A 24541-nucleotide genomic window follows, 5' to 3' on the forward strand; every position below is an offset into this window, starting at 1 on the left:
TTTCTGCTTTCCAGTGGCCACTTTTATGTTTCCAAGGATCATAAATCCTCATTTTTCCACTGGACGGGAGGCCCGACACTCTAATCAGCAGCGATCTGTGTAGTATTGTTTAAATGTTGCCCAGTTACCAGGATACAGGCCCAGCCTGTGCTCAGCTGCACTCAAACATGCCAACTTCCTGCGAATGTTTGACCTCCCTGGCGGCTGCTCGCAGTACGTGGGGCTGGGACAGTCATATGCTGTGAAAGGGAAAGAGCCAAAGCCCTTCCCCACCCCTCCGCACCCACCCACCCCGTGGCAGGTCTGGTGCACTGGTAATGCGCTGAGGCTGAGAGGGAAACTCATGGGATCTTTAAAAATAAAAAACTAGAGTTTAATTTTCTAATCACATCAGTTTCAAAGGTCAGTGTTTCTAATAGCAATACTGAGATGAATAAAGAGAGCGCGAACATGGCCTCCATGTGTGAGAGGGGCAAATTTGGTTTGAAACAAGTAATGTTCCATACATTTAAAATATTCACTCTCCCTGCATTATTAATGCTTACAGAGCCACTCTCCCGCTTCAGAAGCTCCAGCCTGCAGTTGCTGCAGGAGGGAAAGGTACCTCATTAGGTTGCATAGATAAGCTACTTGCTGCATCCAGTTGAGGAGCGGAGGCATGGAATAGACGTCCCACAAGCCATGCAAGTGGGATACTGTGACTACCCGTTCTGTCAGTGGAGCAGAATTGCTCAGAGTTCCATATACTTCCTGAGTTTGTTACTTCACCTGCAATCTCTAGTAAGGTGTGTTTTGAGGAAGGAGGTGGAGCTATTTATTTTTCTAGAACATAAGGGTCCAGAAACAGCACATTTACGGCTGAGAAGTAGTGGACACACGCCACGGTATTAACTTTAAATTTACATTCTAGCTCCCTGCACCCCAGTTCTTCAAAAGCTAAATCTGCAGCTAGACCGGCCTCAGTTGGGATCTTGATCTCTAGAAGCTAGATAAGAGCAGTCCTGCTACTGTTGGGATAGGAAATCCCACAGGAAAATCCTGGTTATTCAACGGGGTGGGAGGTGGGGGGACTTTGCTCAGCTGTAATCTTATATCCAAACCATTTCCCTCTTTAGTGTCAGTGGGACACCGCAGCTGGAAATACTCTCTTTCACCTGACACCTAAAATGGAGGTCCTGGTCATATTAAAAATCCTGTGGCATTTCCTCCCCACCCCCCCCATTACCATCTGGGTACTTGCAGCCTGCCTCCGTAGACTCCTCTGCAGTGTTATCTGGACAGAGGGTTCTTCTAGACTTCTTTCCTGAACTGTTCTGTGCTCCTTTCAAAGGATGCTACAACACAGTGGAAGTGATTATATGAGATAAGATTGTAAACTCTTTGGGGGAAGGCCCTTGCCTGACCTCTGGAGCAGGGCCCAGCACAGCATTCCTGATTGGGCCTTTTGGGGTTACCACCCTGTAAATGATAATATGGAGTTTGTACAACATTTGGATTTTTTGCTGTGAAATTGGTCAGACAGGGGAGCTGCAATTCTCTCAAATTGAGGTGCAGAGCACAGCCACTGCAGTCCAATAGCTAGCTGCAGTCCTTGTAACTGAGAGTGAATGAGAGAGACAGTCACGATTGCAGTGCCTTTGACCGATCATTCAGAAAATGCTAGTTTCTGGCTCAGAACAAGTGCTATGATCTGGTCTCTGTGGAGAGGCATTTTCAGGCTCTTGTGTATTCCTGCTCCAAAGAGCCCAAGCATCTCTGCTTCAGAAACATTTTTCTCTTAATGCAACAGATGTGACAGGATGACAAAATCTCAGGTGTTATGTCAGTGATCCTGGCCATTCCTGGCTCTGGGGGTTCTCTTCTGGCTGCTCTTTACTAACCCGAGAGGCTGCATCTCGCAGAGCCCAAGTCAATTTCAAAGACCCACAAATCTTTCCATTTTACCATGGTTTTTCATTTACATAATAAAGGCCCCAATACCTGGAGTAATTAAGGCACATTAAGAATTGCTTTCTCGAATAATTCTCCATACATGCAAGTTGTTCCTAGCTCTGGCTACTGCAAGTGATTTCAAATGTGCATTAACCAGTCTCTTTCATCAGCAGATGGAAGCCAGTATCTGCATATGTAATTTATATCTACTTGAGTGGAATTAGCAGATGAAATATGCATTACATGGCTCCATTAACATTTTTTGCTCATACAGCTTTTAGTTCTTGGTAAGTTAATATTACAGACCAAGAGTGTGCAGGTCCTTATGCAAAGCAAGGAGTTGCACACAGGGATTTAAAGCAGTTACAGAGTGTATTCCAGGTCAGGCAGGTTTGACTGTCTCTAAATAGAATAAAATTTAGCTGCTAAATTACAAGAAAGCAGGCTGGAAAGAGGCATTGCCTCTTCTTTGAAGCACTGTATGTAGGTTCTTTAGATCAGACAGACCTTTGCCTGTGCAGTCTCCCCCTTGAATCTCCCAAATCTAGGGGCATCTTCAGAATCATTAATATCCACAGGTATTTCTACCCCCACCCTGCACGATCATCAAAGGACTAACTACTGAAATCTGGAAGTCAGCAAAGAAACTGTTGCTGAATAGAATTTGGTCCTCGGTACCACTGGCAAATTTAGGGGGTAGGGGAGGAAACAGAAATTGATTTGATAAAATAAAAAAAATGCAAGGAACATCGACCCCTTTCTTAGAAGCCAATGTAAGGCTAACCAATGAACCACCTGCGTTCTTCTCTGTTAGTTTACACACTAAGCATTTCCACTTTGCTAGGTTATAAAACGTACTCATTTGAGTCCAGTTTGGGGATTTTTTTGCATTTGCTTTTTCCTCCAGATAAAATATAAAGGGTTTAAAATATAACCCCATTGATTCTTACTAGAAAGGAAGTGATTAAATGACTCTGCAATTGGATCCCATCTGCCACTTGTGCTCAGAGATTGAAAGAGACGCATTGACAAGAGCTGATGCGTGGCTTTTTAATGGGATAGTAGTGACCTCTCCTCGGTGTGCCCTTTGCAGTGCTGATCTCTCTTGCCCAGCTGGCATAGCTACTTCGAATGCAAAGTGGCCCAAAATGGCAGTGCCAGCCTAATGCCTCCTGGGTTCACTCCTAGGAGATGCACTTCAAGGGCCAATGAGTTTTAATTACTTTGAAGCCAGGCTAATGCTGCTTGCCTGCTCTGCTGCATCTTGCCCGTCGCTGGAGACCTGTCGCCTCCCCTGTGCGAGAGGTACATTGTGCACTGGCCCGTTAGAGGTGATCCAGCGGGAAGGCCGGAGCCAGGTGGGAGCAGGAATGGCCACAGCCAGTGTGAGGAAACTGGTACTAGCTAACACACAAGGCAACACATGGTAGATCCACAGCCAGAGAGCCAAATCTGGGTCCGGTGAGGGAAGCCTGAACAGGACTTTGCTGCCAGAATTACGACTCACGCCAGGGCTTTCGTCCCTCACCTCTGTGACCATTAACGTTCACTCCTCCATTTAAACACAAACGCCCGTCTGGTACGTTTAGCTCCTGCTTCGCACGCTATGGCGCGACAGCTAGATTTTTAAACAGCTTGTCTCAGAGAGATCAAAAGGGTACAGCTTATCCGGGGTTTGCCTGCCATAAACAGTGTAAAGTGCTGGAATTTTATCAGCAGCACGGACCCCTGATAGACAGGAAGGCCACCTAATGTTTGTGGCTGCAAGGCTGATGTGGTGTGTAATGGGTTTTGGAGGCTCCTTTTCTGCAGTAGGTGCTCAGAGACCTCACTGCTCGGAGCCATATGTGAACCTAGGTACCACATGCACATGTCGCTGCACGGTGTCCACACTCCAGTGAAGGTGTTTCACTGGCCCCATCTGAGCACCTCACACTCGTTAAGGGACTTCGCCTGGCAAGTGACAGCCTCTGCGTGATAAAGGGGATCTGTGGCAGGGCAGGCCATTGAACCTGGGATCCCCACTCCCAGCTAATGCTCTAACCACTGCATCTGCCTGTCATGAGATGTAGGCTTCTCGGTGGCCTTTCCTGGGCAGGTGCAGCTCCCTTTGGGGAGGTTCTAGCAGAGAAAAGGTGATTTTCATCAGGGTTCTCATTGCACCTCAGTAAGGGAACTGCCTGGCTTCTCCACCCTGTCTGCTCTTGCAGATCAGTGGCGCTCAGCCCTTCCAGACGACTGTCCCCCTTTCAGAGGTCTGATTTGTCTCGCGTACCCAACTTACACCTTGCTTAAAAACAACTTGCTTACACAACCAGACATACAAATACAGAGGTGTCACAGCTCACTGTTACTGACACAGTGCTGACTTCCTCTTTGTTACCATGTAATTATGGAATAGATTTATTGGAATATAAATATCGTACTTAACGTTTCAGTGTCTAGAGCGGCATAAACAAGTCGTCGTATGAAATTTTAGTTTGTACTGACTTTGCTAGTGCTTTCCACGTAGCCTATTGTAAAACTAGGCACATCTCTAGATGACTTGATGTACCTCCTGGAAGAGCTCTGCATACCCCAGGGTACTCATACCCCTGGTTGAGAAGCACTGTTGTAGATCATAGTTAGACCCAGGCCCACAGTTAGGAGGCAACATTCTCCGGGGGCAGATTATCCCAGGGCTGCCTACTGTGTCTGGGCTTGGCCCCTGGGCTGCTGCAGTGTGACAGTCCCTTTGCGCCTAGAATACGTGTGTTCAAAACCGACTCTCTGGACCAGGAGACAATGGGGATGGCAGCCCAGGAATCCTTCTAGCAAAGTAACAGCAGGAACCAGGGCCTGTTATTTTAGAATTCCATGAAATATACTGCAGAATCCCACTGGGAGCCTGTTCGCAGTTCGTTCTGGCTGTGGGAAGGGGCTCCGCCACTCTCTGCACTGGGGCTGAGTCTAAGCAACACGGGGCCCACCAGAGTGCCCAGAACTACATGAGCCCTCCGCCCGTGGAGGGCTGAGCCCTCTCTACTGGTGGCGACGGAGCACTGATTGGGCATGCCAGGACTGCCCCTCCCAGCTGCAGAAACTACTTCTGCCCAGCCAGGTGCTTGGGGTAGCAGGCTGGCCCAGGAGGTACCATGATGGGTCCCCGCCTGGGGCCTGGTTCTGCCTGCACTGCCACAAAGACCCTTCTGGGATCACCCTAGTCTGTATTTTAAGGAAAATGAGAAACAAACCGACCCTGATCTTGCAATGTCAGAAACAACAATGTCCAGACTGACCCACTGTGGCAATCTCACCATAGCCCATGCAGGGAAAGAACAAATCCTAGCCCTCAGGCCCGGGTTATGTGTCTCTTGATATTTTTAGTTGCAAATTAGCAGCAACCAGGTGCGAGTTCTTTGCCTTTAAAAAAAAAAAAAAAAGTAAAAAAAAAGTTTTAAATCTCTTCCCCTTTAAAAGGAAAATGGAGTAGGATGGGTAAGGAGACAAGGGACGACCCTTTTGGAGATGGGAGAGCCCTGGGGCAGCAGAGCTGCCTTTGAGTGCATTGCCAGCATCTGGCTACTACCCAGGATCGAGACAGATGCGCCTGCATCAGGGTCTCCATGACTCTTGCAGGATCTTGTGCAGTTTTGAAGTGTATGTAACATTAATGTTCACAGCCTCACTGCTGTTGTTTACAGGGCTATGGCTGTCAGGCAACGGCTCCTTTGCTGATTTCACCAGCTCAGTTACAGCTGAGTTTATGTTATTAGACTATTAAAACAAGGATTTATTCTCACTGCTGTCAAGCAACAGTAATTCTTACACCAAGTTAATCCTGAATACTTTTTTAAATAGATGCACATGACCAGATTGTCAGCTGGCATAAATCACTGAAGCTACACTGACTTCAGTGGAGCTGTGTTGGTTTACAGCAGTTGAGGGTCTGGCCCAGGCATGGAGTCCATTGTTCACACAGGGCCAGCTAAATCCTGTGTAAAAATATTTAGCAGCTCAGAACGAAGCCCAGAATGGGGGCATAAGGACTGGGTCTGTAATGTAAGTGTCTGCACACGACACTGGTGGATGTTCAGTCTCGCTATCGCTTGGGTTGCTCCTTAGCTTTTGTCAAGGGCAATATTTAAAAAACAAACCCTGCAATGTTTAAAATAAGTGGAGTTCAGCAGGAGCCTGCAGACAGGAGCCTGAAGTGTTTCAGGGGTACTGAGCCCATCTAAGTGGATACGATTAAGTTAATAGCCAAGATAGGAGCAGCAAAAATGCAGTTATGGTCCCCCCTCCGAACGTCAACCGATCTCACCTGCACCGTGCACTGCAGTGCCCAAACCCAAGGACAATGGAGCTGCCAGAAGTCTTCAGTTCCTAGCTTTTCCTGCAAGCAAGAATCCCTGAGTTAGGAGGCTAGATTTGCCAGCACTTTAACGCCTACCAATGGAATTTCCATATGCCAGTGTGTTCTGGCTGCTGCCCCCTCTCTGACGAGAGTGCCGCCCCCGACTTTATCCAGACTGCGTGTGCTGTGTCCTCTCCCTGCACTGCAAGCCCATTTATGTCACTTGCCACTTAACTAGTCATTAGCATCAGCAAAACCCATCCACCATGTGCTTCCCTCCCCCACACTCCACTGGCACCTCTCTCAGGCTTGGCAATCACACACAAGTGAGAGTCTACCTGTCAGTTCCAGATTTGACTTGGGTAGATGCCAACGTTCATGTTCCAGCCACAGGCCTCAAGAACATGGCATTTGTGGCCAGACTTTCAGTGCTCAGCTCCCATTAAGAGCTGGGGAAACCGTGGGCTTTGAAAATAGCCCACCAAAGTCAAGCTCAGTTTGTCTCCTCTACAAGGGTCATTTTTAAATTCTCTCTCTCTCTCTCTCTCTCTCTCTCTCACCCACACACCTTTGTCAGTGTGCCTTTTGAACACGCTCCCCTCAATGGCACAGAATGGCTCCTACTTTAGCTAGAACTAGGCTAACAAATAGATTTAAAAAAAATATAATTTAGGCTAAAATGGCCTGTTTTGTCCAAGTCCATCCCAGGTGTTAACTATTGACCTGAAATCTCTTCTAACTTGGGTTTCTTTCCCCTTCTTCCCTTAGTATGAATTCAAAGCAAAGAACATCAAGAAGAAGAAAGTGAGCATCATTGTTTCTGTGGACGGGGTGAAGGTGATTCTGCGCAAGAAGCAGAAGGTGAGACTTCACACTGATTAGCCACGGCTGGATCAGAACCCAAAGTCCAGCAAGCCCAGTGTCCTGTCAGACAGTGGCCGGGATCAGCTGCTTCAGAGAAAGCTGTAAGAACCACACAGTCACCAGATGTGGGATAATCCATCTCCCACATTAAGTCTCATCCTAATCTCTAGTAGTTAGAGAGAGGTTTAAATGCCAAAGCACGAGATTTAATATCCCTGCCAAAATCTGTATAATTATGGAAACTGAGGATGCTCTGCTGTCCAGTCCCTCTTTGACTCTTGGTGAAGTTGTGGCCTCATTTGGCTGACATCAGTATGTTTGTTTCCTACAAAGGAGCTTTTTGTATGTGGTGTGAAGATAGTCAGGGAAGTGAGTGAGGGGGCGGAGGGAGGGGTTTGCACTGCCTGGAGCTGGCACGTTAGCTGCTTAGTGGGAAATTCTGACAAGCGTGAAGGATTCTGAGAGGCCAAATCAGATTCATTTTGCATACAGGGTTTTCTGTGATGCCAGTGCTGGGTCCAAGTGCTAGAGCTGCTCACAGTGGATCTTGGGGAGCAGAATTTTGATGAAAAATGACTTTTTTTGAAAGAATTTTCACCAAAAAAAAATCATTTTCTAAATTTTCCACCAAAAACAATTGACTGAAAAACTGTTTTGACAGTTGAAACCGTTGGGTGGCGGAGAGGGGTGTGTGTTTTGTTTTGTTTTTTCTTTTACCAACAAAAACAAAGAATTCTCACAGGAAGTTTCAACAAAAATTATTTTTAAAAGATTTCCCATAAAATAATTAGTGGGTTTTTGACCAGCTCCACTAAGCGCCTCACGTACATTAATACCTTAATGGGCTAATCCTCCGCACCCTGGGAGGGCAGGAATTACCATTATCTCTATTTCACAGATGGGGAACTGAGGAATTGAGATGAAATGATTTGCCTATGATCACACATGAACTTTGAGGTAGAGCTGGGAATTGTACCCAAATCTGCTACGTCCTAGTCAGTCCAGTGCCTTCAATGCCAAACCTGCCCTTCCTCTATCTCATGACCATTTTTCAAGCCTGAGGGACGGCTAAATGATCCGAAACGTGCACTTACATCCAAGGCACCAGCTTTTCTTCAGCCAAATGACTGTCAATAAAATAGTCAAATCCTGGTCTAGATCCTGGTTGAGGTAAAACCCACTGTTCTCCTTGGGTTTGCATTACAAACAGTTCATCAGGCACAGCAGTGTGGCTTCAGCGCCTGAAGTGTCTTATTCCTTTTTTCTCTTCCCTGCTTACAGAGAAAAGAATGGACCTGGGACGAGAGTAAGATGTTAGTGATGCACGATCCTGTCTACAGGTAGGCTGCGGAGCATTGTGCTAGCTAGCTCTAGAGGCAACTGATCAAATGTAATAGGATGCATTCAGCATGGCTCCCGTGTGCCGAATAATTGCCTGGCGATGGTTGTGCTTCCCAGAGGTCTGTGTTAAATTAAGAAGGTGGCTACATTACTTAAGAAAGGAATTCTGATTCCCTACGTTTTTGGAGAATTCCTCTGCCATTTAGGAATATATTAGTTTAAAATAGATACATATTATTTGTGTTAGAAGAGGAGGGTGACTGAAAACGATTGCTCTTAGTTGCTGAGAACAGTCAGTTGCAACACAGACGGAATTAAGGAAAAATCCGCCCCGTTTCCCCTTCTAACCTAGCCTCGGTGCTCTCTGCCGCGTGCTCCCAAAGAGGGCATTCGTTAATCATCCTTCTAGCATGGACAGGAATAGGGTGAGGAAACTGACCCATACGAAGCCCGGTACAATAACAGTGCCTTTCCCTACAGTCTATCTCAAGATCTCCAAGCGTTTGCAGGCAGAAAGCTCCCCCAAGAGGCAGGTGTTCTCCACGCTTCACAGATGGGGGGGCGGTGATTTACCCCTCCCCGCACAGCAGGTCAGGGGGAGAGCTGGGATTAGCTAGGTGGTTGTTGTAACCACGGCACCACAATGGTCCGTTGGGTCTGGGCATGTGGCCATGGCCAGATACAGTCACATGGTTTTAAAGCCAGTGGGATTCTGTGGTCTATGAAGAATGGGTGCAGGCTGCCTTTCGGCTATGGATGCGTCAGCAAGAGGCAGGGAAGACTGAAGGGAGAGACTGGGGGGCTGGAGCAGCCCCTTTGTCCATTAGTTCTTTGTGACCGCAGCCTAGGCTGTGCCTGGCTCTGAAAGGTTGAACAAGCAGAGCCCCTGCTGGAGGGTTTCCATCCCAGAGGATAAAGAGTTAATGCTGGGTGGGATGAGCCCCCCAGCTAAGAGCAGACCCTTTCTGGGCAATGGGATGAGAAGAGATGACTGGTGAATCCACGTCTTGCTGTCAGGCTGGGGAAGAGCACGCAGAGGCTGCCTGGCGGGCGTACAGCGGAACCCTTCCCCTTGTTGTAGAGCTTTGGGCCATTGTGCTTGGCACGAGAGCAGCATTTCTTCCCCAGGAGCCAAACGTGGCCCCGTTCTCGATCCCTAGGCAGAGCTACAGTACAATACCTGGGCAGCCATTCAACGCCGGGGACTGGAACACACGGGGAAAGTGGGTGTCCTTTAATTGCTTCTGACACTGGTAACTGAATCTCAGGTTAATCTCTTGAAAGGACTAAAACCAATCACTTGCCATCCCCCCCGTCCCACATGTCAAGTGGGCAGACTAGACTCGCTAATGAACATCTCTGAATTCTGGTGTGTGAGCCGTCTCTCGATTCTGGCTGCCTTAGGACATATGGTGCTGGAATTCCTTCCTCCCCTGCAGCCATCATGATGCTAGGTCATCTATAAAACTAACTTTCTAAAGGCCCTAAATTGGTGGAGGCTGTTAAATCTGTTAAGCCAGTAATTGCATTGTTACAGCAAAGCCCACAGCACTAGGAGCCGAGATACCTACATTTTACATCCAGCGAATGGTGGGGAAGAGTTTCCAACGCACACGATTGATATTTGTCTTATTCTTGTCCCTCTCCCTTCTGGCAATCTTAAAGGAGATGGGTCTGTGTGCCAAAGGGGGAGGGTAATTTCTATAGACTCTCTAGAAAGGAGCTTGATTGTTACTAAAATAATCTTCAAAGAAGACGACTTGCTTATTACAGGGCCAGGTCGGTGTTCTTGATAATTGTCCTGATTGTGGATTCAAGGCAGAATTCAAAGGCAGAACTGGAGGGGGAAGGAGAAACGCATGCCTGTCTCCCTCGTTTCCTCTGCATTCACAGCTGAAATCACTCAGTGCATTCTTACCCAATGAAATATCTGTGGGGAATAAAATGAACAAAAATTTGAGTGGAAAAAACGTAATGTGGTCTGTGGAAATGGATTTTGTCAGGTGGAGGAGGGGAAGGAGCCAGGGCTAACGGGGGTAGTGGGGGCAAAGGGGGGCTGAAAATCCCTTGAGCTGGGAAGCGGGCGGAGAGTGAATTCTGCATCCTCAGACGCATCAGAAGGAAGCTGGCTTTTGTATTGAACCCTCTGTCTGTCATTAATGATAATGGGCCTGTGCTACCACTTGCTGCCGTGTAGGCTAGGACAAACTAGCTAACGGCGTTTGATGTCGCTCACTGCCGAGTGTTTTCCCCAAACTCTGGTGGGTTCCTGGACTTGGGAACCTCTGCCCCGAACCTGCCCCTGCCAGGCAGGTGGTCATCTGTGGTCCCTTCGGTCGTCCTTGACACTGGGTAACCTGGATCTTTCCTCTCTGGTTGAAAGGGTTCCAGTTCCTTGTCCGCCGAGTGGCAGATCTCACTCAGGTGACGAGGGCTGAGGCAAACAGGCGAACACGTGGAGGCTAATGGCTGAAGGAGAGCTAAATGCAGACTGCTCCTGTTCCCTTCGAGGTGACAGGAAGGGCCCGAAACACCCCCTGTAACTTCCTAGCCCAGATGTCACTGGGCTGAGTGAGCGCTAGGCACAATGTGATTTTAGATGTTAGAACAGCGTGGCTGGTTCTCTCTCCCGATGCTGCAGCGGGAGCCTAGATTCACTGTCAGGAGCTAGGGATATGCCTGGTCTCTAATGCTGTAGCTTTTTAGTTGCTTCACAGAATCTCAGAAGAGTTTATACCTGCTTTAGAAACAGGTGATTTGCTCTCCGACATGCGAAGTGCCACCGTACCAGCTGCTTGTTGGCCTTGATAATTGTAGAAGGAAAGAGGAATCTCTCTTCCAGAAGGTGCTAGAACCCATGTGACTGTTCCTATTTTCCCTTTGCCCCAGGATCCTTCTGACTGGCCGCTTTGTGCCTGACCCTGACCTTGGATGGCTTGATTCACGTTGCCCATTTGCTGTACTGGAATCTAGGTTTCTGCCATGCTTGGTGCCTCCGATTCACACTGTGTCTTTTCTAACTAGGATCTTCTACGTGTCACACGACTCACAGGACCTCAAGATTTTCAGTTACATTGCAAGGGATGGTGCCAACAACTCGTTCAGATGCAACGTTTTCAAATCCAAAAAGAAGGTGCGGTGGGTCATTCACAGGGACTAGCTTTTCAGAGGCGTGTACCCTTTGTAAGGGTCTGGGTTATCCCGGGAGAACCCCCCCATCCCTAATGGGTACTTGGCACAGCAAAGGGGCGAGTGAGCCTTGCTGAGAATTCATCCCAGGTTTTACCCGGAGAACCAAGGACATATTGTAGGGTTAATTATCCCATTTATGGCAGACTCCTAGGGATGTTGAGCGACATCAGTAGGCTCATTCACTTTGGCTTAAACGTATCTCCATCACGACTAACGCTTCCCAGTGCAGCAGCTGCAGAAGTTAAAGTTTATCCGACTCAGGCTTGCCTGGACTCCCCCAAACTCTCTCTAGCAGGCACTTGTACAGTGCAGATCTACTGCCCCAGCCCCTTCACACAGATAACTGCCCAGAGTACGCTCCAGTCCTAGCAAACCAAGGAATAAAGTCTGTGGGAGCCAGGAGTAAAACCCCGTTGTCTGGGGAGGCAATGGCACAAAGGGATGCAGAATTATCTGTGCAGAGAAGTGGGAGCTCCAGCCGGAGGCAGCTGCATTTCAAAATGGGAAGTGATTAGCGCTGTTCTAGTCCCCATTATCTGATGCCTCCTAAATGCCGCTGCCCCAGAGCAGCCTTGTGGAGGTTCCTGGGGCCTGCATGCTGATAAGTGTGCCTAGAAGGCTCCCTGTTGGGCAGGGGGGAGTTTGGCCCTCCAGGCAGGCCCAGGCTCTGTTTTGGGATGTGGAGGGACGGCTCCCCATCAGCAGAGCTGTGGTGGGAGGCAGGGAATAGCAGGAGTCTCCTGGGAATGGTTGGTTTCTGCTCCGTGACGTAACCTGTGGCAAAGCTCCTGCTCAAAGGGCTCTAACCTTCTGCTCCCCAGAGCCAGGCCATGCGGGTGGTGCGGACGGTGGGCCAGGCCTTCGAGGTGTGTCACAAGCTGAGCCTGCAGCACGCACTGCAGAACGCGGACGGCCAGGCGGACGGCGCCAGCGACAAGTCTGCGGAAGAGCAGCCTCTGGAAGGTGACTCAGCTCCCCGGGGACAGCTGCAGAGCCCCCTCCCGAGGCAGCTGGCGCACTGGGTGCTCCTGGGTGGGGGACGGTCTCTGGCGCTGCATCGCCGGCTTGGTGCTAGCCCTGACCGGGGGTTACGTCCGCAGCAGGGCTCGCAGCCCAGAGAACGTGTGTTTTACGGACTCTGCTGCTCCAGCCCCTTCCGTGCAACGCCAGCAGAGCGCCTGAAAACGTCCCGCGGAGGGAAGTATCCCCCATGTGGACACTGAGCCACTAAGGGCTGAGGAACTGGCCCAGCCCAGCGCTGCGCTGACCCTCCAGGGCACGTTTCCTGTCTGTTAACTTTGCTCCAACACCTGGAGACGGCTACAGGAAGCCGAACTGTTCCTTAGCTGCTCTCCCTTCCCCTGCCAGCCCGGCCCCGCCGCTCAGTCTCCTTGCTCTGATCCGCTCGCATTTGGGTTCCTTCATTTATTTTACTCTCTCACTTGAAGTTCACCAGCAGGGGGGAGCCAAGATCGTGGATGTTGATGAGGCTGACGTGGACTCCGATGGCCTCGGCCTGTCTGAGAGGGGCACTGAAGAGCTGCCCTCCCCCATGGGGGAGCTGGGCATCCTGAAATCCGGACAGATCGTAACAGACAAGAGCTGTCAGGTAATAACGGGCGGAGCTGGGGGGAATTGGAGAGTGACGCCCATTCGCTGATATGACGCATTTTCCTCTGGGGGTTCGTTCCACAGCCTCGCTCGGGAGGGCAGTTCACAGCACCACCAGTCCCGGGGGGCTAAACTGCCTTCGTTTCGGCATGTCCCTGGGGAGAGAGCCAGTGGGACAGCCCATTCCTTTGAAAGCTGCAGTAGAGAGGCAGGTCAGGTAGCCACCTGTCCAGGCTTCCCCAGCTCCATCCTACACGCTGCATATCTTGCCTGCAGGACATGCACTGTCTGGCAGATCTGAGGCTCCATTCATGTCTCTAAAGCCTCCTGAGCTCCTCTGATAGAGGACTGTTCATGTAGGACTTGCTGTACAGAATGAACTCCCCTATGACTCTCTGCAGCGGGCCACTGGGACGGGAAGAGGAGCAACAAACAGGAACTGCAGCAACTGCAAACAGCTGGCCTTCCCGGGTGGGCTTGCGGCATTAACCTGTGGAACTTGCTGCCACAAGATGTCACGAAGGCCAAGAGCTCAGCAGGATTTTAAAAGGGGTTCGATGTTTGTGTGGCTACAGAGAACACCCACACTGTTAATGTTAAACAGGACCCAAACCAATGACGATAAACCCTCAGTTTATAGGCAATAAGATGTCCACTAACTGATATAATTTAGGAAGAAGCTTCCCCTGTAAGCAGATTATTCTGAGGTTGTCCAGTCTGGTTTTCTTGCACCTTACTCTGAAGCATCAAGTACTGATCACTGTTGGAAAAAGGATACCAGGCTGGATGGACGACATCTGATCTGCTATGGGAATTCCTGTGTCCCTTTCCTAGCCCAGTTGCTAAACAGAGGTGTCCAAAGAGGTGCTGGAGGCAGCTGTGTCACAGTGTTGAACTCATATAGCGATTACGTTGCTATTAAACCGACATAACGTAGTAATGAAAAACTGAGCCGAAGATCTGTTTCAGGGAGCATTTCCTGGCTGATTGAAATGCTCTCAGCCAGACTCCGCAAGTGATGTAAGTGACTAGTGAAACAGATGAAAATGGGATGTGTGTCATGGGCTTGGAATCTGGGTATTTCCGAGGTTTGGCTTCCAAAGGTGATCTGCCTGAATGACTGAGAACCGGGGCTGGCCCTAGTCCAGCTGGGCACTGGAGCACCTGCAGCTGCGCTCATCACACCAGCCCAGGGAAGGAAGTGAGTTTTAAATGCAAATTCTTAGGGCGAGTGGGACTGGTTGGCCATGGCTCCATGCACTTCCCCAGGACAGAGTGGGTTAGTGGGAGCTGCTGCAAACTGACAGGACTGGCTTTTCTCTGCAGGGAGGTCACTTTTTTCTCCCAGGTGGAATGCGATTTTGTTTTACACCCTTGACTTGCAGGTGTTCCACTAGAGAGGTGCTGCGGAAATCCTTCATAGCCAAGAGAGGAATGGCACCGCCCGCCCCCCCCGGCTCCCTGAAGGGTGCATTAGAGAGCCTGATCCGAACCGTCTCCCACTAGAGAATGCGCAAACACATCGTGTAGCCCAACGCTGTCACTCCCACCCCGCCTGGAAGCTCCTGTGCCAGAGCCATGCATTGGCGTGGGCCTCCTCTTCCTAAAAGTGGAGAAGCTTCGCCAGTCTGCAGTGCCATCGCATCAACTTCCCTATTGATTGGAGCAGGGTCCCTCCTGGGAGCACCTGTTCACTGCCACACGTGGCATGTTGGTGGTTTAGCGGCATGTGGCTCGTTCCCCTCCATGGAGAGCATGTGCTGTTTGAGGCATCGCTGTCCAGGGGTACTGCTGCCCACTGAAGACACCCGGGAGTTTTTCACAGGAGTAACGGTGTTAAACTCAGCCCTTGCTAAATGAGGTATTCCCTCTGAGAGCTACACTCTGTCTCTTGTCATTCTTTCTCCACCTTCCCTGGGCTGCGAAGTCACCTCCTGCCTCAGGCTAGCGTGTAGCATTTCTGCGTGCTCGACACCCCGTGGCCATTGCGTAGTCGCTGTGTGTCGTCGGGAGGGACCCTCGCAACCTGTGCAGGGCTGGCTTCTTTGCAAAGAGCCTTGGGAGCCATGGGGATGAAAGGTGCTGCCAAGCAACGAGGGGACGCCGCCCTCTCTTCCCCGGCTGCAAGTTGACAGCTGTGGTTCTCAATCACCAATGAACTTCTCCCCTCTAAATCTGGGTTTCCTTTCAGATGGCGCCCAGCGGGCTAAACCTGACAGTCTGTTGTTAGTGGGCCGTTTGACTGGGGTTAAAAAGAGTGACCCTAGAGTGCGGTGGCCAGAGAACCAAGCTTGAATTGATTGCTGATGCCACTCCACAGTGTATTAACAAGGGCTGATTTAGGCGGTTAAGCATGAGAGCATTCACCCAGGGGGCTAGGATTTAAGTGAGAGAGAGTGTGAAACTCCTGTGGGCTCTGACACTGCCCAGCCCGAGAGAGGGAGAGATTCACCTCCACTCACCTACGAGCCAGAAAGGCAGCTCTGAAATCAGTCAGATTTACTCTCCAGCGTCATTTTAATTTCCGGTGATATGATGGGGTGGGGCTTGGGTCTCTGAGGTTTAGTGGATGGGGAGGAAACCTGCTCTGCTTAATTATTAATGGTGTCTGCCTGCAGTGTTTTAATACGCTAACGGATCTGGCTCAAGTCTATCTGCTATCATTCAGTTTAATGGAGGCAAACGTTTCTGGCTGCCAAACAGCAAAATTCCTAGTATCTATCGGTGATTCTGGGTAGCTGGAGCATTTTGGAGGCTAGCTCCCATTAGGTGGTTGCTGGGAGATTCGAGCCACTTCCTGCCACTGCTTCCCAGTAGGAGAAGGTACCAGGGGAAATAAACCCTGCCTTCCTCTTCTGAGCGCCAGATACGCACGCACGCACACAGGGATGTTACTCATTGCAAGTGGCATCACTGGAAAACGTACTCCCTTTGGAGCTGGGAGAGCGTGTGCAGGCACCTGTACAGCACCTAACACCAGGAGCCTGTTCTTGCTTCAGCACTTTGGTCAACATACTGAAGGCCTTGTCTACACTAGGGTTTTCAGCTGTCAGTAGCCAGGCACTGGTGCAAACCCCTACTATGGATAGGCAAAACCGCTTTAAGCTGCACAGTGCATCAGTGCAGTGCTGCCGGGGGAAGCCGCACCAGTGCAAAGAGCATCTTTGCTTGCCTGCGCTAGGGATCGGTACTGACGCCTCTAGCCAGAGCAAACCCTCTGGTAAACAAGGCCAAAGTCTCACCAACAGCTGAGCTGGGAACTGCTAAACTTGTGGCACTAAGCCTGTTTCTTTGTGCCCAGGATGCTGAAAACTGCTCCATCTACCCCTCCGTGTCCCAGCAACTGCTGAGTGCAAGCAGCCCCTGCTCCTCTGCCTCGACAACCCCGCTGGCCTCCCAGCACTGCCTGCAGCTCCTCCAGCATCAGCTACTGCAGCAGCAGCAGCAGACACAGGTGGCTGTGGCACAGGTAAGGGGCTCCACGGCCCTGTTTCGGGGGGCGGGGGGGAGGAAATCTCACACACACTCTCCACCTAATGACCTTTGATTGGCAACCACTTCCCCTGCCTTGTACGAGGTTCCTTTTCCTACTAGCCCAGCTGAATTAGCCCTTGGCTAACTCAAGCCCTTCACTGCTCTTTGCTCTGTTCCCTGGCCGGGGCCTGTGGGAGTCTTGCACAGCAATCCAGGGTCGAATGTGGCCCTTGGCGTCACATGCAGCTAAAGGCAAAGCAGCAGGATTGCATGATAAAGACTTAGACACCACAATGGCGCTCTGCTCTGCGACAGCATTGGAACACAAGCACGTTACAGACCTTTGCTTCATTGTCCCCCAAACCCGTTGCTAGAAAGGGAAGGACTCTGAACATTTACATATGGGGAAACTGAGGCACAGTCTCTCCTTCTCCCCCTCCAGCAAAAAAAGTCGTCCATGTCAGAGGCGGGTCTAGAACCCAGAAGTCATAATTAAGGCTACGATTTAGTCAGGTCATGGCAGTCACGGATTGCATGACTTGACCGGACCTCCGTGACTTCATCAGCGTCAGCTGGAGCCGGGGCTATGATCCCCACATAGCCCCGTGGTGGGGGCTGTCACCGGGCCCATGAGCCCCTGCCCTGCGGCTCGCAGTGGGAGCTGGAGCTGTGCACCGCTGCCGTGGCTTGTATGGTTAGTTTTAGTAAAAGTCACAGGCTCCGTGAATTTCTGTTTCTTGCCTGTGACCTGTCCGTGACTTTTATCAAAAATAACCGTGACAAAATCTTAGCCTTAGTCATAATCCCCAGCTAGCTGCTGTTCCGGGGAGCTGCTCTTTTTTAAACCTGTTGTTATTTTGTTAATCCAGCCAGTGCTTGATGGGCACTGACCCCCTTCCAGCACCTACTCACCTGAACCAACGTGGTGGGGACCGGGCTCCACTGGGGTGGCTCGGACGTGGCCCATCGGGGGAGGGGCTAGATTTAGCTCAGAGGGAAGAGTCCCGGCTCCTGCCTTTGCACCGCTGTTCCACGTTGCGTGGCTGTTCCACAGCACGTTCCCCGCCATATGGCTGGCAGATGGCCAGCCCCACAGCAGCTGTCACATCGCAACCGTCTCAGCCACTCGGCCTGACACCACGGCCGCCAGGCAGGGCTCAATGAGTTTGCCTGGTTACTGGTATGCAAATGTGCATCTCCCCGTTAGCCCGGGGGGGTGGGTATGTACCTGGAGGGGACAAGGGGCTGACTACAGCCTGCAGACGCTGAAGTGCCCCGGAGAACCTCTGACACCTTTCATTGCGGATTTCCTTCCTTTTGTAGGGGGAAGGGAGATGGAAGGAGGGATTCCCTGCAGGGGAGCAGCCAGATCCCGTGGAAGCAGCTCCTGCGATGTGCTCCGTCCCTATAGCACAAGGGGCTTTACAACCTCCGTGCCTGCTGCCCCATTGACATACAGCCGCCTGCGGGGTGGGCCCTAGTTCACAGCACAGCCGGAGTGAGGGGGACGTTTTGGACAAGAGCAGGCCCCTGCTTCCAAAGAATCTGCCTGGGATATTTAGGGGGGGGGCTGGGCAGACAGGGCCCTGGTTTTTAAGGTGGCGGCTGAGTGACCCATGCTGCATGCAGTGCACAGTGGGAGTATCTGCTCTGAAGGCAGAGCTCACCTGGCTGGGACTGGGCGGGGGGGGCGGGCAGGGAGACCTGAGGAGAAAGAACAGAAGCAAGTTTGGCCAAAAAAAGACCCTAGCCAAGTTCCAGGAACTTTCCCACTCTGCAGACTCAGCCGGGTTGGGAGAGAGACTGGGACAGAAGGGAGCCAGGGTGCAGGGCTGCGTTTTTGTCAGGCCCCCCTGGAGCTCTGGGCAGCGTAGCCGCGGCCTGGCCGCACCCCGGGAGAAGGTGACGTATCGGCGTCTCCTGACCCTGCAGGTGCAGCTGCTGAAAGACCAGCTGGCTGCTGAAACAGCCGCCCGCATCGAGGCTCAGGCCCGGGTGCGCCAGCTGCTGCTGACCAACCGCGACCTGCTGCAGCACGTCTCCCTGCTGGTGAAGCAGCTGAAGGAGCTGGAGATCAAGGTGCAGCGCAGGCAGCCAGGTGAGGAGGGCGTGGGGGGCCTGGGGCTTATAGAGCCGCCCCACAGGGGTGGTGCCGAGAGGCCAGGACCTCGCTCCAGCCCCCAGCCAGGGGGAGCTGCTGAGAAGAACCCAACTTGACTCCTACAGGCAGCTGCTGAGAGCGAAGGAGAGGACAGTGCTCTCGTTGGGGGCACCGGCCACAGAGCCCTCCCCAGCCCACGTGCTCATCTGGCCCAGAGCCCCAGCGTTCCCCTGAGTCAGCCCGGGAAGCGCACGCTGCTGGGACCGAGCTGGCTCCAGCCAAGCATTGCTCTAATCCAGCACCCTCCCCGCCCCGCTGGCTCTGCCCTGCCCCAGCACGGCTGCAGCGCGGCATAGCACGAATCAGGGAAGGGGGCTCCCTGCCAGGGCCCAGGAGCCTGAGCAGCGACGGCGCTGGTGCTGCTTTGGCCTGGATGAGTATTTCCTGCTTGTCGGTGGGGAAACGTCTGCTCCCATTTCCAGCCCCTGCAGATGGGGCTGCAGCTCTCAGGGGGGACTGGATGGTGCTGCAGGCAGCCTCTGATAATCCCCTTCCTTCCCTGCCCGGCCAGCCCCTGCCTTTGCCCGGTTTATGGAATACACCTGTCCCAGGCAGGGTGGCAGCCTGCTATGGAGAATCCCCACCTCCACCCCCTGTGAGGTGCTGAGCAAGGCAGGGAGGCTGCGTCGAGCTCCAGCCAGGGCACAGGCAGGGGGGTGTTAACACGGGAGATGAAAAGTGCCCCCCTGCACTGCAATATGGGTACACTGATCCCCGAGGAGCCCGCTGGAGGGGGGAAGATCTGACCTCGTTTCGTAGATGGGGAACGGAGGGAGTCGGGTCAGACCTCAGGATGGGAACTAAACACGAGACCTCAGCCTCACCGTCCTGGGTCTAGCCCCACGGTCGTTCCAAGGCCCATTCCACTGCTTCACGCAGCAGCTCCTGAGGCCTGAGACGACCATGGGCCTTGTGAGCGGCACTGGGCTGGCAGTTCTGGAGACTTCTGGCCTCTGTGCACAGAGCAGAGCGAGCTCTCCTGTCTGCCCTGCCCACGCACCCCATCCCGACCCCGAGGGCAGGGCAGGGCAGGGCTGCCTGCACGTCCTCCAGCCAGGGGCCATGCAGCCCCTGCAGCCAGTACCTGATTGTGGGGTTGTTTTTTATGCTGCAGACAGATGACTGAGACCCAACACAACTCAGCTGATAGAGCCTCTGACCGGCCCCAGAGGGGCTAATGGCAGAGAGCGTGGGGGGGGGGACACACACAAAGCCAACTCTGGGCCCAGGCGGCCATCCTCTTCCTCCCTCCCCTCCTCCTGCATGGCGAGAGTGGGCCTGGTTAGCTGGGGCTGGAGCCTGCCCTCATCACCCTGCTGCAGCTCACGCTGGTTCTAGCTGCCGTCTCTGCTGTGCCAGCAGACCCCCAAGCCCCCCTCTCCCCGCCCTGCCTTTGCTGGGCCTGCTCTAAACATCGCAGGGCCCTGCCCAGGCTCTGAGGGGTGCGGCTGGGCCTGGGGGAAGCGCCGCGGCTGGGGGCCGCTAGCACTTCATCCAGGCTGCTTCTCTTTGCCTTGGCAGTTGACAGATCCTTGCAGAACCTGTCCCTGGCTCAGTCCCTGTCTCTGAACCTGAAGAACCATTACAGCCTGGAAATCAACCTGCCCTCCACCTCCACCCCAGCCAGTGTCCTGGGCAGCCCGCTGGCCCCTGGCTCGCTGGCTCTGCTGGGCACCAGCGCCTCCTACCTCAACCTCCTGAGCCTGGAGAAAGGCGGCAGGGGCCCGATGGCCACGGACGGGGACGAGCGCCTGGTGGTGCTGGAGGGGCAGGATGGCCTGTGCCGGCGGGTGGAGGGCTCCGAGGTCAGCGACCAGGCTCTGCTCAATGGTGGCGGCAGGCAGAAGGCAGGCGACCCGAGCAGCAGAGCAGAGGACGAGAGGTAGGTCGGTCTCCCTGTCCCCCCACTGCTGGTTAACAGCCACCCGCACTTAGTCTGAGGCAGCGGGAGGAGCAGGGACCCTCCCCTACTTGCTGGCTGGTCTGTTTGGCGCGGAGGCTGGGCCAGTGGCCTTGGCAGGCCCGGGGGGTGCACAGAGCCGCTGGGCCAGGCCACGCTCCCCAGTAGCCTGCAGCCCACAGTGGAGAAAGGCAGGCGAGTCTTGCCCCTGGGCCAGGCAGCTGTGCCCACCCCCGAGCGGTGCGGGCTGCAGAACACACATTAAACCAAAAAGGAACAGTAAGAGGACAGGGTGAGCACGTTCCTGGCTCCTTCACACCAGGCCCTGTGGGCGCAGCTGGAGCTTCCCTGTCTCTGCCCAGAGCTGGGGACAGCAGGGGTGGGGCTCGGTCCCCAGCCTGCTTCCCCCTCACACTCTCCCCAAGGGCCCAGGAGCGACCAGGGGGCTGGACGGGAGGTGCTGCAGGTCCCCCCCACTCCCCCTATGTAGCGAGAAGGCAGCTGGTCTCTGAGATCTCTCAGAGCTGAGCCCAGAGCCTCAGCAGAGACGTGCTTAGACACGGACGTCTCTTTGCTCTGTGCTCTCAAGGTCGCAGCAGCCCATCCCCAAGCTCAACCCCCCGCCGCCCATCCTGCGGAAGAGGTCGAGCAAGACGTCCCCGAGCCTGGAGGTGGAACCCAAGCCTGAGAACGCTGCTCCCACAACGCTGCCCAGCCCCAACGCGTCCAGTCTCACCAACGTCACCATCTGCTCGCTCGCCAGCTCGGAGTTCGAGTCGGACGCCAGGACTCCTGCCCCCGGCACGGAGCTCTTCCCCAACCAGGGGGCCCGGCTGGCATGGGGCAAGGACAGGACTGGCGAGAACGGCCATGCGTCCCCCATGTCTGGCACCTCCCGTCCTTCGGAAGGAGCCCCTGCCCCTGGAGAGATGGCTGGCAAGAACCCAGCGAGAGACCTGGCAGGCACAGCCGACACCATGGACAGCACCTTGCCATTCTCCTCCGCGGGCACCGAAACCTGCTTGCACATCAGCTTCTCGGAGGATGAGCAGCTGGAGAACGAGGTGGATGAGGCCAGGGGGCTCAGCAGGGTCCCTGCTTAGCCCCCAGTTAACTGGCAAGTGGTGCAGGTGCCATCACTACCTGACATTAGAATGTAGGTTGGCACAGACCTCGGGGTAACTAGAGTTCTTAGTACTTAGCCCAGGAAGGAGGTTGCTTCCCCTGGCTTCTCTGCAACACGGAGCAGCCAGGCTGGTTTCGTAACGCCCTCCCCAACAGGCTGCTGGGGGCTACAGGACGAGGCCCCTGGCGCCCCCCGAGCAGTCACAGGCCGTGGGCTGCAGCCCCCACTGTGCAACAGACATTGGCTTGGAGAACAAATGGTAGAGTGCTGCTACAACCGTCCTCCAAACCCCCAGGTGGCCGAGGGCCTCTCCTCGTCCCGCCGTCCTGCTCCGTGCACAGTCCAGTGCCGCACACGCAGCAGGGTGCCTCTCTGAAATGCTGCCCCGGGAAGGTGGTGCTCATTCACTGCCATGACTCTCACTGCCCCAGTCATGGCCGGCTGCTGTGTCTGCCAGACAGCGCCATCCTCCGCCACGCCCCAACCTGCCATCCCCACTGCTCTCCGGCCAGGCAGCCGCGCCGCTGAACATGCCTGAACGGCTGTGGTGCCAGTGCAGGTGCCGCTTGTTTACCCCGGCCAGAGGAAGCAAGTCCGTTCCAGTCCGTGTTTGCTCCTTTGCTGCTCAGCCCAGCTGGGGCTCAGGTCTAGGCTCGCCCCCTTCGCCAGCACTGGTGTCTGACTTGTGACAAGCGTCCCCCGATGCTGTGCAATACGAGTCTCTTGGCTGGGGGGGGGGGGATTAGATCCTGCCTAGCGAGCCCCAAACAATGGGCACAAGTGCAAATCCTCAGATGCGCCACTCCTGACCACTTGGGAATGGAACCAGTTTATCAGCTTCTTGAACAGGAAACTCTGCATCGGTAGGGCTGGGCGCAGGCAGAGCGGGCCCGGGGTGCTGGCAGGCTCTTTGAAACGCCCCCCCAGCTGCGACGCGGGAGGCTAGGCTGGAGAATACCATGGGAAGCTCTCCGGGCAGGGGTGGGCAGAGCACAGTGTCCCTGGGTTGATTAACAATCCAAGTCCCCTGGTCTCCCCGCTCCACAAAGCGCTCTGCAGCTGCCAGGAACAGACGGGGCCAGGATGTGGACCTGTTACGCTGGCTCCATGGGTCTACTGATCCCCCTTGGCTAATGGGGCAGGAAGAACAGCTATCGTGTGGCAGGGGGAAAGCTAGCTGGGTACAGACTAGTTCAGCCACCGTTACCAAGGCTTGGTATCACTGTATCCCCCCAGCAGGGATTGGGACCATCCCTCCTGGAGGTCACTGCACTGGCTTCAGGCCCCAAACCATCTAAGGGTTTGATTGGGAGTGTTGCTGAGGCTAAAAATCCATTGCTAGCCCCTGGGCCCTTCCCCCACCCCCAGACCCTCCTGGGAATGGAGGGGCAGGAGGCACCTGGCTTCATTTGTAGTATGGCCACCAGTCCCAGCCCAGCTCGTATGCATGTGACAGGGGCTCTGGCTCCTACTGGGGACAGGAGAGAGGCTTCTTCCTGCGCCCCGGGGGAGTCTGCTCCGAGCACCTCGCCATGCAGCCTTGGCTTCCAGCTTCCCCGCTGCACACTCGTGGAGCTCGGCCGTGTTCCCACTGGTTGCTACATGGGAGGAACTCAGTGCGGTGTGACGCTGCTCTCTCTGAGTGCCCAGGCCAGGCTAGCTCGGAAGTGGCGGGGCGCTCACCCAGGAAGATCAGTGGTGGCTTGTTACGCTCCCCAGCCGCGTGTAGGAGAAGATCACAGCAGCTGGGTAGTCTCGGCTTTCCCTACCCGGCCCGCTCCTCTTCGGCCCAAGCTGTGCTCTTACGTGCAGACAGCTGCTTCACTGCACGTTCTGACGGGGGTGGGGTGGGGGAGGGATTGGTCCAAGGTTTGGGCGATTTACCAGGTTATGGATCAGGTTTTAGGAGTAATGAAATGTGGGGGCGGGGGTTGGGGGCTGCCCGTAATGTTAATGCTGCAAACGGGTAACCCAAGGTGGGGTTAAGTAGATGTACCCCCGCCCCTGAATGAGGGGTGAAAGCGTCTGCAGGTTGGGGTAAGGGAAGTGAGCAGGCTGCTGTGCTGCAGCTGGATGGGCTGTGCAGCGTGGGGCAAAATGCAGCCCTGGGCCGAGGAGTCAGAGCAAGGCTTAGCTACCACTTCATGCTCCCAAGGGCTAGGCACCGCAGGGGCCCTCCTCTAGGCTGGCGGGAGCCTTGTACAGCCTGTGCCCTGGCTGAGTGCGTGCAGGCAGGGGCGGCTCTAGGAATTGCACCGCCCCAAGCAGGGCGGCACGGCGCAGGGGGCGCTCTGGCGGTCGCCGGTCCCGCGGCTCCGGTGGAGCATCCGCAGGCACGTCTGCAGGAGGTCCACCGGAGCCGCCTGCCGCCCTCCCAGCAAAATGCCACCCCAAGCGCGCGCTTGGCGTGCTGGGGTCTAGAGCCGGCCCTGCATGCAGGTGCTGGAGGCTTGAGCGGGGGGGGGGGGGGGGGAGGGTTGAGCAACAGGGGGGAGGACTAAGCCTGGCAGCTGTTGTTAGATCCAGGGGCTGGGTCGGCCCGCACAGCTCTGGTGACACGTGGACCCTGCTGCCTGTCACCAAGGACCAGATCAGCTACAGCTG

At 54.0% G+C, this 24541-nt stretch overlaps 1 protein-coding gene across 1 annotated transcript in view; it reads left to right on the forward strand.

The window, feature by feature from the left end:
• LOC120386640 (carboxyl-terminal PDZ ligand of neuronal nitric oxide synthase protein-like) overlaps positions 1 to 24241 on the forward strand; it is a 60730-nt gene extending 36489 nt beyond the window's left edge. Inside the window, exons 3-11 of the mRNA XM_039506099.1 lie at positions 7037 to 7129; positions 8414 to 8472; positions 11498 to 11606; positions 12487 to 12628; positions 13114 to 13274; positions 16578 to 16745; positions 18683 to 18848; positions 20433 to 20793; positions 21401 to 24241. Coding sequence (XP_039362033.1) covers positions 7037 to 7129; positions 8414 to 8472; positions 11498 to 11606; positions 12487 to 12628; positions 13114 to 13274; positions 16578 to 16745; positions 18683 to 18848; positions 20433 to 20793; positions 21401 to 21914 — 1773 coding nt within the window. The 3' untranslated portion in view covers positions 21915 to 24241. The remainder of the gene's footprint in view (positions 1 to 7036; positions 7130 to 8413; positions 8473 to 11497; positions 11607 to 12486; positions 12629 to 13113; positions 13275 to 16577; positions 16746 to 18682; positions 18849 to 20432; positions 20794 to 21400) is intronic.
• The last annotated feature ends 300 nt before the right edge of the window (positions 24242 to 24541 follow it).

The sequence above is a fragment of the Mauremys reevesii genome, linkage group 19 (genome assembly GCF_016161935.1).
Source record: "Mauremys reevesii isolate NIE-2019 linkage group 19, ASM1616193v1, whole genome shotgun sequence".
Classification (NCBI taxonomy): domain Eukaryota; kingdom Metazoa; phylum Chordata; order Testudines; family Geoemydidae; genus Mauremys; species Mauremys reevesii.